This window comes from Mus caroli, unplaced genomic scaffold (genome assembly GCF_978045245.1).
Source record: "Mus caroli unplaced genomic scaffold, Mus_caroli_1 scaffold_1, whole genome shotgun sequence".
Taxonomy (NCBI): domain Eukaryota; kingdom Metazoa; phylum Chordata; class Mammalia; order Rodentia; family Muridae; genus Mus; species Mus caroli.
The window spans coordinates 68,628,731-68,640,693 of NW_028227256.1; the positions used below are offsets into that span (position 1 = coordinate 68,628,731).

Consider the following 11,963-nt stretch of genomic DNA (forward strand, 5'->3'; position numbering starts at 1 on the left):
GCTTCTATTAATGTATTGCAAATGTTTCTTTTGACAAGAATAAAGGGTGTTAGCTTGAAGAAGGGAAGCCATGCATCCAGACACTATTACAACTATTTACAACCTGATTCTTTCATTCCACAAACAAAATCCTACATCTCAGGCAGGCCTTTGTCTCCTAATAGTCAACCCATCCATTCATTTTCTGCAGGTATTTATGAACAAACACTCTCTGCCTTATGTCTAATGTAGATACATAGCTGTAGCGGTTAAAAACACAGATAAAAATGTCTGCTCTTGGGGTCTTCTTTGTACATTTGTCTCTCAAGACTCTATTACTTGAAGGTGTTGTTAGCTACAGGCTTTTGTACACAGAGAAACCCTGTCTCAAAAAAAAAAAACAAAACAAAAAAAAAAGAAAAAGAAATCAGGGTCAAGGGTGTAGTTCAGTGGTACAGCATATATATGTGTGTGTGTGTGTGTGTGTGTGTGTGTGTGTGTGTGTGTGTGTGAGATGCTGGGTTTGGTCCCCAGCACCACACAAAACTAAAGGAAAATCAACTGTGCAGTGAAGACAATACCTTGGACGAATACAGGGATAACCATCGTCATAAATAACGCCGTGTTACCCCAGAAGAGAAATTTGTACCTGTTTTATAATTGATGGAAACTGGCTTGCTGCTGGCTGGACTGTCCCCACGGCCAGTGACAGCATACAGGGTGATGGTGTAGTCTGCTCCTGGTTTAATGTTGTTGATGGTGGCTGTGGACTTGCTTCCGGGCACAGTGAACTCCTGGACAGGGCTATTTCCTCCTGTACGAAAGGAGTTAGCATAGAATTTGAGGAGCTAGGAGTTACTCCAATATTATTAACACATCGAAAGCGGTGTGTAAGTCACTGCAGCTTGCTGGTTCCGTCATAAGGAGTGGCCGCTTTAACCCAACCTGACAGACAAGTGTATTTACGTGGGTAGGAAGCCCTGAGAAGTATATAAAAACCAGGAGAACTCTCAAGCTAATGTCATTTTAACATCCCTGGGTTAAAATGTCACTGAGTTGCAGATTAACAGGCAAAAGGTGAAGAAATCCCCAGAAATGAGCTCCCTGGCTGATAATAAATACCAAGCAGTCAGCTCTGAAACCATGTCCATAGAAGCAACAGTAAGCAGACTCGGTAGGTTGTATTTATACTTATTTGTTGGATGCACATGCACTCTGTGTGTGTGTGTGTGTGTGTGTGTGTGTGTGTGTGTGTAACAGTAAGACAAAGAAGCCAAAAAACTGAGAGGGACTGGAGCGAGAGGGGTGTGGGATGGTTTGGAAGAGGAAAGGGAAGGAGGAAATCATGTAATTATATTTAATTAATTGTTTAAATTAAATAGAAAAGGGGGACAAGAATGTGGCTCACTCAACCTAAAATGGAATGAAGTCTTTACGAAAGCGTTAACAGAATATTTGTTAAATTTAGAGAACACTGAAAAGAAAGAATAGTAAGGATTACCAATGGTAATATTTGTGAATATATAAACTTTTTTCTCTCAGCGCTGCTTCCCACCCTAGCTGTATTCTATAAACCACCTTTGAACTTCATTACAATCAATTAAATGTAGCTCCCATGCATTTTTGGACAGAGGAAAGAAAGAAAGAAAGAAAGAAAGAAAGAAAGAAAGAAAGAAAGAAAGAGAGAGAGAGAGAGAGAGAAAGAAAGAAAGAAAGAAAGAAAGAAAGAAAGAAAGAGAGAGAGAGGGGGGGGGTGGTTGGTTTTCTAAATGGGCCTGTTTGCATTTAATCCTGTTCCCACTGTCAGATTTCCAAGTTACCCACCCGAACCCTGATCCTCTAAGGGTGAAATGGCCCAAAATGAACAGACCTGTCTCTCCGTAGGTGATCCTGTAATAGCGCACAGAGACGGCAGGGGGTTCCCAACTGATTAGCAGGCTGGTGGGGGTGGAGGCAATGACCTCCAGATCTCTCGGAATATCAGAAACTAGGAAAAAAAAAAATCACAGGAAAATTTCACATCTATAACTTCCAAAGAAAGCTCAGGTTCCCTTTGTCCTTTCCCAGATAACGATTACACACATCCTCTTCAAACAAAAATCTAAATGCAACACTGAATTAGCAGAGTTAAATTTTATGGGGAGGTCAAGGGAAGGGGCTATGGAGACCATCCCAATTGTGAATTCTTTTTTCCTCAACACTCTCTTTGGAAAATAATTTAAATCACAGAAGTTATAAAAACTACAGCAGCACTCACCCGTGCACTTTTCTTTTTTCTTTTGGTTTTTGAACACAGGGTTTCTCTGTGTTAACAGCCCTGTCTGTCCTGGAACTCGCTTTGTAGACCAGGCTGGCCTGGAACTCACAGAGATCCCACCCCATGCACCCTTAACTGTGTGCTATTTGGAAATAGAGGTCACACACGTCCCTATTCACAGCTAAGCTACAGACTGTTCTGATAACAGGTCTCCCAATCATTGTCACTGAAAATATATCTATCTGTGCTTAAAGTCAAAATCTAGGGCTTGACTCACGCCACACAAAGCACTCCACCACTACACTACATCCACTGCACCCCTTTAAGAAACAGATGAGCCTCACTGAATTGCACAGGCTAACTTTGAACTCACAGTAGCCCAGGATGGCCTTCTTGCTCCAGCCTCCCAAGTAACTGGGATTACACATCTGTGCTACCAAGCCCAGCTAACAAAACAAAAATCATAGGTTTACAGTAACTTTGGTACCATATTATGGTTTTGTATGAAACCTTCTTAAAAACCAGTAAATATCCATGAATATCTCACAAGTCAAGGTGAAGTATCTTAGATAAGCTTGGGCTACAGAGCCAGTTCTGGGTCAGTCTGGGCTATGACGCTCTCTCAAAACATTATAAATAAGACTGACCAGCAAAAACACCAGAACATAGCTGAACCAGGTGACAATCTCTCAGAGAAAAAAAATATGTTTTTAGAGGGAGAAATGTTTGCCACACAGTCTATCACTGTCCTCTTTCCCTTTTTATTGAGATAAGGTCTTGTTGTGTAGCTCTGGCTAGTCTGGAACTCACTCTGTAGACCAAGCTGACCTCCTATCCAGAAATCCACCTGCCTCCGAGTGCTGGGATCAAAGGCCTGCATGCGTGCGTGCGTGCGTGCGTGCGTGCACCGCTGCGCCTGGCTCCATCACTGCTCTTTGTGTCTCCCGCCACCAGTGGTGCTGACTCGGATGGCATGAAGCTTTTTCACAGTCTACACCAAACCTATAAAGTCCACACCAAGGGATTTCTTTGCGGATTAAAAAAACAAAATTACCTGTGGCTTGCTGGCCAATCAGTGGTGGGCTCTCCTCTCTGCCATTAACAGCAATGATGCTGACAACGTACTCGGTGCCCGGATTAAGGTTGGTGAGGGTGATGGAATTCCGCGAGGGCGGCACTCGATCCTGCCTGGGTCTTCCCACAGAATGCTCAGGGTGATGGCGGATGATGTAGCCGGTGATGGGGGCCCGAGGAGCCACCCAGTGAACAGTGAATGAGTTGGCGGTGATATCAGAAGAATCAAAACCAGTTGGGGAATCGAGACCTGTTTTTCCCACCCAAGGAGGGGAGCAAAAGACAACAACCACGAGCTTAGACATCGAGGACGATGTGGGGAACGCAACTGACCCTGTTATACGGGACTGAGAGCTGACCGCAATCAGCTTACACAAGCATTTCTTTCTTTTTTTTCCTTTTTAAAAGTAATTGAAACAATATGTAAAATTATAGCCGATTTCTACATTATACCGAAACACTGATACTTCCGAGGGCTTCAGCGTTGTTCTGGGTAGCTTTATATCATCAACTTGACCCAAGCTAAAGTCATCTAAGAGGAAGGAATCGTTAATTAAGAAAATGCCTCTGTAAGATCTAGGCAAGCTTGTAGGGCTTTCTCTTTATTAGTGATTGACAGGGCAGGGCCCAGCCCACTGTGGGCAGGGCAGTGCCTTCTCTGGGCTCATGGTCCTGGATTCTATAAGAAACCAGGCTGAGCAGGTCATGGGAGAAGCCAGCCAGTAAGCAGCACTCCTCCATGGCCCCCGGGTGTGAGCTCCTGCCTCCAAGTTCCTGCCCTGCTTGAGTTCCTGTCCTGGCTTCCCTCAGTGATGGACTACAGTGTGGAAGTGTAAGCGGAATAAACCCTTCCCTCCCCATGATCATGCTATTGATCATGGTGTTTCCTCACAAACATCACAACAACCTTAACTAAGACAAGAACCCAGTGAAATTCACAAGGAAACCAGGGAACTCTATTGTTATGTTAAACAAAGTAACATTATTATGTTAAACAAAGCAATCCAGTCTCAGAAAGACAAAGTGGAGTTTTCTGGTACCTGGATCCTAGCTTTAATTTTTCATATGTGTGTATAGAGCATCTACATGTATGTGCAAAGCAAAGGTCCTGAAACTAGAAAAAGAAATGTGGGGAAAAAAGAAGATGCTTTAAGGGAGAGAGGGTGGAAAGTGAAAAGGATCATAGGATAGAGGTGACAAGATGACATGATAGTGAAAAAGGGGCTGTACATTACTACAGGGAGGAAGGGGACCAGGAAGAGTGACTGGGGGCAAGGAGAGGAACGGAAGAGGAAGATCAACAGAGCATGTGAAAATACCATGGCAAAAACCACTACTCTACAATAACTAAATAATTATTAATTAATTGTAGTAATTATTGTCGTCATTAATTAATAAAAAGTAATATACTAATGCCACGAAAGATGGAGATGCAACTATAGACTCAACCTATAGTTTTGTTGCTTAACGTTGGTAGCTATCGTGGCTCACCTGTTTTCTGCCTTCCCCGGAGAGGGATGCTCTCGTGTTGTTCGTAGACACTGGAGACACTGACTAAGTATTCAGTCCCAGGCAGGAGATCTGAAGAGGCAAGTGGGATTTGCTTTAAACTTGAGAGTATGAGAAAGCACACAGCACTCCCTGGGACTCCTTCATCTGATAAAACATCCAAGCGTTCAGTCCCATAGCCTACCTGTGGCTAAGTGAGTATGTCTGGACATAATCTGTAAATAAGGGCCACTCTGTCCTGTCTGTAAGCCCCAGCTCCACAGGTATAAATGGAACTCAGTCAAGTGTAAACACAGGGTGTTACTATCTCTCCCGTCCATTTGAAAGGGCATCTGTGAGGGCCACTGATGTAACTTTTGTGGGAGTCTACATTACCATCTACCCATCACAACAACCATATGAGGTGGTCAGCAGCTTCCGTGCTATGCAATGTCAAGATGTACAGTTGGACAAAATTTGACATGTGTCCTTGTTGGGGCCATCAATGTATTCAAGACAATGAACATATCTAGTGCCCCTGGATTCACTACACTGCCCTCAAACTGCTTAATTTTTAAAATAGGGTAATAATGACTTCTCTAAGGGGGAGTTTCTTTGGGGTCATAGCATTAGGACTCTTTAAGATACATAATTAACATGTGACACGGTTTGGCTAAACTGGTGCCAACAGGTGGCGGGGTCTAGTATATTGGACAATGTGGTTCCTACTGACTGGACAGACATTTCCTTGTGGCCACAATCAGGTTAAGTATCTGGATATTCTGGTCCTTAGCCACCAAGTGAGGACAGGACAGAGATCAGGCATGCTGCTGCCTCTTTGTAGTTCGCTTTCTGAGACATATCTGAGGAGAAGAGGATGTTTTCTGATCCTATTTGGAAATGGGCCTGAATGTAACTACTGTCCTCTCCTGTAGAACCCCTGTACTTATACAATTTCCTACAATGTTGCAACCTCTTGTTCTCTTTAATTCAAAATATCCTCTTCCAGTAGGACTTGGGAAGAAACAATTTCTATAACTTGTCTAATACATGTCAGTTGCTTTCTAAACTCTCAGGCTTCAGGGAAATGGTGCAAACACATGCTTTCTGAAATATGAACTAAACGTCTGCCTGTCTCCACGCAAAACCCATTCTAAGTTTTCTAGTGCTAAATAGATCCCCTGGTAGCGGTAGGTCTCACACAAGAAAGGACAATAAACTAGATGCGCTGATCTCCATGTTTCTCACTCTTTCCTTAGTTACGGAATTCACTTGGGAGTCACTTATCTTTTGTGCACTTATTAGAGAATGTTTGACACCTTGGCGCTTCACAGACCGTGCCTTCCGCTACGATTTGTAGCAATCAAAGGTTTGCCACTCCAGCAGAATCATTACATCTTTCACAGTTTACAGAGCCGCCTATTGAACTTGGAGAGTGTGTCTCTCTGTCATGGTTCCCTTTTCTCTTAGGTGGTCCTCCAGAAAAATTCAGAATCCATTCCTTGTGCTCCAGATAAGAATCTACGGAAAAGCTATGTATGAGGGCTTACTTGTTAGGACCACAGCATTGTCTGAAGGTGAAATGGATAACTCTGCAACGTCCTCTTCATTCTTCACGGGTGAGTAGCGCACCAAGAGGTTGGTCAGCTCGATGGACGGAGGTGGGGCCCAAGTGACCCGCATAGTGTCTGGACCAATATTGGTGAATCGCAGATCCGTGGGAGGAGGGACAGCTGATATCAAATAAGGAGGATTGAGTTAATGCGAATTTAAAGTCAAAGCTAAAAAAAACGAATAGCTGAAAAGGTAAAAACCAGTATTTCATGCAGAAAAGAAACAGTTACAACCATGCAAACAGTCTAATCTAATCTAATCTAAATCATGACACGATACTGTTAAAAAAATAAACAAAACACTATAGAGAACACTGTTAGGCCCCTTTAACCTTTCTGCCATGATCAATGCATTTTAAAAGAATTTTAGTCTACTTTTCAAATAGGTAGGCTTTTTTTGTGACTGTTATTGCCGTTTTAGTACATCGATACCACGGAAGATGTTTCTCCCAGGCTGAAGAGGCTTAAGTTGCCACACAGCAAAGACACATAGCAGTACTTTCTGAAGAAACACATGCACACAGACAAAAAAGACAAGGGGTCCTCAGTTTCCCCGGAGTGAGATATCTACACACTACTGCATTGCCATAATTCCATTCAGTGAACTCTACTTACAAGTGAGGGGATTCATGCACAGTGGTTCTCAGCAATGTTTCTTACCATGCAGGGCAGAGAACCTTTTAAGATGTTGCATGCTTGTCTCTAGACTGTGGTTAAAGAGGAGTTTCTTTACCCTGTCGAGCAGCACTATCCAGAAGGCCCTACGGCTCGTCATCATCCTACCCTGAGATCTCCCCTTCTGTTCCACACTCATTTTTGATGGGTGTTTTATTAGCTACAAAAGGAGCGTAGGAACTTATCAAAAGGTAAGAGGAAGCACACAGCAGCACACTTTGGAGGCCTGACCTAGTGTAAATGGGTGCTCGTCATTCAGTTTGATAGTCATACTTTAAAAAAAGAAATACTCAAGATCTGTAAATGTAACCTCCTTTGCATTTCATAAATCAGAGATCTAGAGTTCTTCACCTTCACATCTGTTTGTGCTTTGACTGAAAGTGCATGAGACTATTTACGCATACTTTCATGCAACCAGACTAATATATCCCTTTTCTCTGAGCGGGCCCCGTCTTCATCTCCGTAGCCAATCACTGGCTTGGAAACATCCAGATTTAACCACAGCGACTGAGCAGCATGCAACACCATCCATGTCTCAAACACAGAAGACTTCAAGATTCACCCGTTTGCTGTGTCAGTGTAGTAGGGGCACTCTCTCCGCCATTAATGAGAGTGATAACGCTGATGTCATAGTCAATGCCAGGCTCCAGCCCTGTAACTGTGTAGTATCCTACTGAGGAGTCCACAAAATCTTCAAAAATAGGGATCCCTTCTCCTGCCGCAACTACTGTGATTCGGTACCCGATAATGGTGGAAGAGTTTAGCGGGGTCCACCTCAGGCCGATGCTTGAATCAGTTATATCAACAAAGCTTAGGTCAGTGAGCTGGGGCACCTCTATTGAGTTACGAAGCAAAGAGGAGGCAAAAGAAAAGTAGAGGCAAAAAAAAAAGGGAAAAAATAAAGCAGTGTACATCAGGTGACCGGTAGTGAAATTGACGGAATGCTCAAGCAATGATGGTATATGCAATGTGTCCCAAATTATCTGAAAAGACGTCCCAAGCATCATGAGTAATTTGCTCCCCTGGGAGACTAATGCAGGTTACCACATTCTTTCAGGGGCTTTCTCCCATTTAGAAAATGTCCCTGAATGGTACAGTTTTAACTTCTCAAGTGCTAAAAAAAATTAATCATAAACACATTTACAATGTCAAAATCATTCTCAGAGCCTGAACTGATTTATAAAATACACTAGCAATGTTGGCGGGGTGGAGGGGAGGGGGTAGAACACAAAACCTTTAGTAAGAAAATAAAATCTTACAAAGGTTTAAAAAAAAATTGGCTGGCTAATTGACTTATTTTCCATGTTCAAAAGCCATGATGGCATCATGACCATGGTATTAATCTATGTTGTGAATGTGCCACTCAAATACACAGTCAGGCCAAGGCCAGCCAGCACTGAGCCCTGAGCCCACTCCACTGCCAACATTTTAATTCGTGTAATTTAATTAGTATTCATAAATGCATAACAAAATACTGCAGAGGGTAAGAGAGTCTGACCAGCGCTTTCAATCTACAGAAGACTGGGGACACACAATGAACCTATCCCTAGACAGGCCTTTGTGACGCTGTCTTTCAATTCAGAAGAAAGCAAGCCATGGGGAGCCTGGCCTTTACTTCTTTCCTTTCTGTGGTTTTTCATCCCACTTGCAATTTTAAAAAGGATTTGAAGCTGCAAGATAAAGATTTGGATTGTCAACCAAGTGTGTTTCAGTGCTCACATATGGAGACAAAGACTGTTTTCTAGATAACCGTTGGAGGTGGAGATGGATTGTTAAACCCCGGGCACAAATGCCCCAATGGGATGCATTTACCACATTACTTTTAGCCCATCAGCACTGGATACAGACACGCGACACTGTTTAGTAATCTTTCCGTGTGAGCAAACAGTACAGAGTTAATGCCGTGGCTGCACTCATCAGGTACCCATGGCAACAGACAGCATCCCAGGGAAGCACAGATAGTGAAGCAGAGGGAACAGGAAAGCCTTCATCCAAACAGTTGCTTTTTGGCTTTGTGGTTTTGGAGAGCGCCCTGGGAGGTTGGCATTAAATCCCAACTGTATCTGACACACTCAGCTATCTCGGATTAAGATGCTAATCCCCACTGCTACTCAAAACTGCCACTCTAAGGATAACAGCTTATTTTTCTATTACCTGGGACAACGGTATCAGAGATAGGGGCACTTTCCTTGTCATCTTTGACAGTGTAAACACTGACATTGTACTCCAGGCCAGGATTCAGGTTCTCAAAAGTGCAGGAACTCTGATCAGCATGGACCACTTCTTCCAGAGAGGTCCCCTGCTGCCCGTTCGTGGGGGTCGTCGTTATTCTGTAGCCAGTGATATCTGGAGTAAATGCAGAGAGGAAGTTACCATACAGAACCTATGTAACTCAGGGTATATTAAACTGTACAAGGCTGTAATATACCAACAGTCAGAAAGTAGGAATTACTCTGCCGGGTGACTAGTCCATAGCAACTTATGATAATTTCATAATAACTAGAGTCTGAGAGTCTCCAGCACTTAGACATGAATGTTTGAGATGGAAATGCTAACTTGATCATTCTACATTGCATCCACTGGGCAAGCTTACAACCCATATAAATGTGTTAACTACAAAGTAAAATCATGGGACCGTTAACAAAGATAAGGAAATCTTAGAGAAGACCTGAGAGTTTCCTGTCTACAAATTCCATCCTCTTTTTACTATTTTATCCTGTTTTTCCTTAATGGGTGACCTGTGGGAGAGCTAGGAAATCTACTTTTTTTTTTTTTTTAATGCTCTGAGATTGCTTTCCACTTAAACATTCTCCGAAGAGTGTAAAAGTTTGAACTATGGGAACCAGGGGTGTGGGGAGGGGCTGGAGGGCACAGAACCCAGAAGTGTAGATGCTCATTCTCGAAAACGAATATTAATCATAGAAGACTTCAGAATCATGAAAATTGGGCAGTGAAGGTATTAAAGGAAAGGAGCTATCAATAAATCTAGTAGTGGCCAGAGCTCTGCAGGGCCAGGCTGGAAGAAGACAGAACAATATTGACCCACTGAGAACAGGGAATGAGGGTATATCCTGTCAGTGGGGAGAAGGTGAACATTAACGTGTTATGTGCTAGGAAACCCAGTGGGATGGGAAGTCAATAACATTTCGGTCATTTGCTTTACGCCTGACCATTGAATGGGCAGGCCACTGAAACCAAAGATTGATGATCCAGCTGCCCAGAAGCAAGAACTTGTCAGCTTCAAGTTTCAAACCCAGAGAAACTTATCTGGAAACACTGTAGCTGTCACATTATACAACACATTGCCACAGAGAAGGAAACATCACTCAGTCTGCCTATTTCAAAAGGAGATTAAAAGGAGTATTTTAAACTAGTTTTATTTTGTGTGACTATAATCACACACATTTATAGATAACTGCCTGACACCTACGCCCGAGCAAGGGTAAGAACGGTGTAAGAGATTATAGCTACAAATTATAGACTAAAGATTTGGCTCGGTGGATAAGCTGTTGGCCACGTACTCATGAGGACCTGACTGAGTTCCTATCTGCAGAATCCACATAAAGCCAGACACCAGAGCGTGTCTGAAATCCCCAATGTTGCTAGAGAGCATTGGGAAGTGAAGACAGGAGAGTTCCCAGAAGCTACTGGCCTCACTGTCTTAAAGAAGATGGAAGGCAGTCACGTATACTGAAGGTTATCCTCTGACCTCCATACACACACTGTACCACCTGAACTTGGACACATGAAAAATGCATGTAGGCATGCATCCATCATACAAAGGTACTTTAAGATGATATATATGTGTATGTATATAATATATAGAGATAGATGCAGATATAGTTTATATAGTTTTGTCAAGACATAGCCCACACTATGACCCCAGGCTAGCATTAAGACTCACTATATATACCAGGCTAATCCTCCTGCCTCAGCTCTAGTGTTGGGGTGACGTTACTTTTAGAAAACCATTATCGCCGGGCGATGGCGGCGCACACCTTTAATCCCAACACTTGGGAGGCAAAGGCAGGTGTATTTCTGAATTTGAGGCCAGCCTGGTCTACAAAGTGAGTTCCAGGATAGCCAGGGCTATACAGAGAAACCCTGTCTCGAAAAACAAAACAAAACAACAACAAAAAAATTATCAATGAGTAAAATTAGCAACAATCAAATAATGAACTAAATATACTGCTCCAACTAGTTGGCTCCCATTGACCATGTTCTCAAGTAGCAAGGTGTGGCAGCGGGTCTCCCAGGGGAATCATAGCTGCTCGTGTAGCCACGCCCAGCTTTTTGCCTAGTGGCTGGGGATGAACTATGTCCTTTTGCAATGCACATCAAATGCTCTCCCCCACGTGAGCCTCCGCCCATCCCTGTCTCTCTTACATTTTACCGTTCAATTCATTACATGTTCATAGGTTACAGGTGTGCATACTGAACCAACATGGATTAAAAAAGATACTGATTGAAGATAATTTGGATCTATGCTATGCATGCACTCTTTCTTGTTACTGTCCCCAAAACAATCCAGCGGGACAATGACTTCCACAGCATTTGCAATCTATTAGGCTCTAAGTAACCTAGAGATAGTTGAATAGGTCATACGCAAGAAAGCACAGCATCATTTTATGCGGCGGGCTGAGCAAGCTACAGAGTTTGAAGTCACTGGGAACCCTGAAGCCAGCCCCACCCAGATACCAAGCGACTTGTCAAACTTCAGTAAACAGAGCTTAAGGTTTATGGACTACACACTATGGTTTCAGCCTTTAAAATTGGGCTTGAAATTTATTTATTCATTTGTCACTTATTTACTTGTTATTTATTTGTTACTTGCTTGTTTGTTTATTTATTATGTGCATGGGTATTGTGCCTACATG

At 42.9% G+C, this 11,963-nt stretch overlaps 1 protein-coding gene across 10 annotated transcripts in view; it reads right to left on the reverse strand.

The window, feature by feature from the left end:
* The window catches only part of Fn1 (fibronectin 1), a 67,463-nt gene that overhangs the window by 20,876 nt on the left and 34,624 nt on the right, over window positions 1-11,963 (reverse strand). For 6 of the 10 annotated variants that reach the window (XM_029481513.2, XM_021150878.2, XM_021150136.2 and 3 more), the window contains exons 24-29: window positions 9,241-9,432; window positions 6,349-6,531; window positions 4,802-4,891; window positions 3,291-3,560; window positions 1,850-1,966; window positions 629-793 (exon numbers count right to left, since the gene is read on the reverse strand). In XM_029481513.2, the coding sequence (XP_029337373.1) occupies window positions 629-793; window positions 1,850-1,966; window positions 3,291-3,560; window positions 4,802-4,891; window positions 6,349-6,531; window positions 9,241-9,432 (1,017 nt within the window). Of the gene's footprint in view, window positions 1-628; window positions 794-1,849; window positions 1,967-3,290; window positions 3,561-4,801; window positions 4,892-6,348; window positions 6,532-7,648; window positions 7,922-9,240; window positions 9,433-11,963 lie in introns of all 10 variants that reach the window. The other 4 variants (XM_029481508.2, XM_029481502.2, XM_029481519.2 and 1 more) reach the window with 1 other exon arrangement.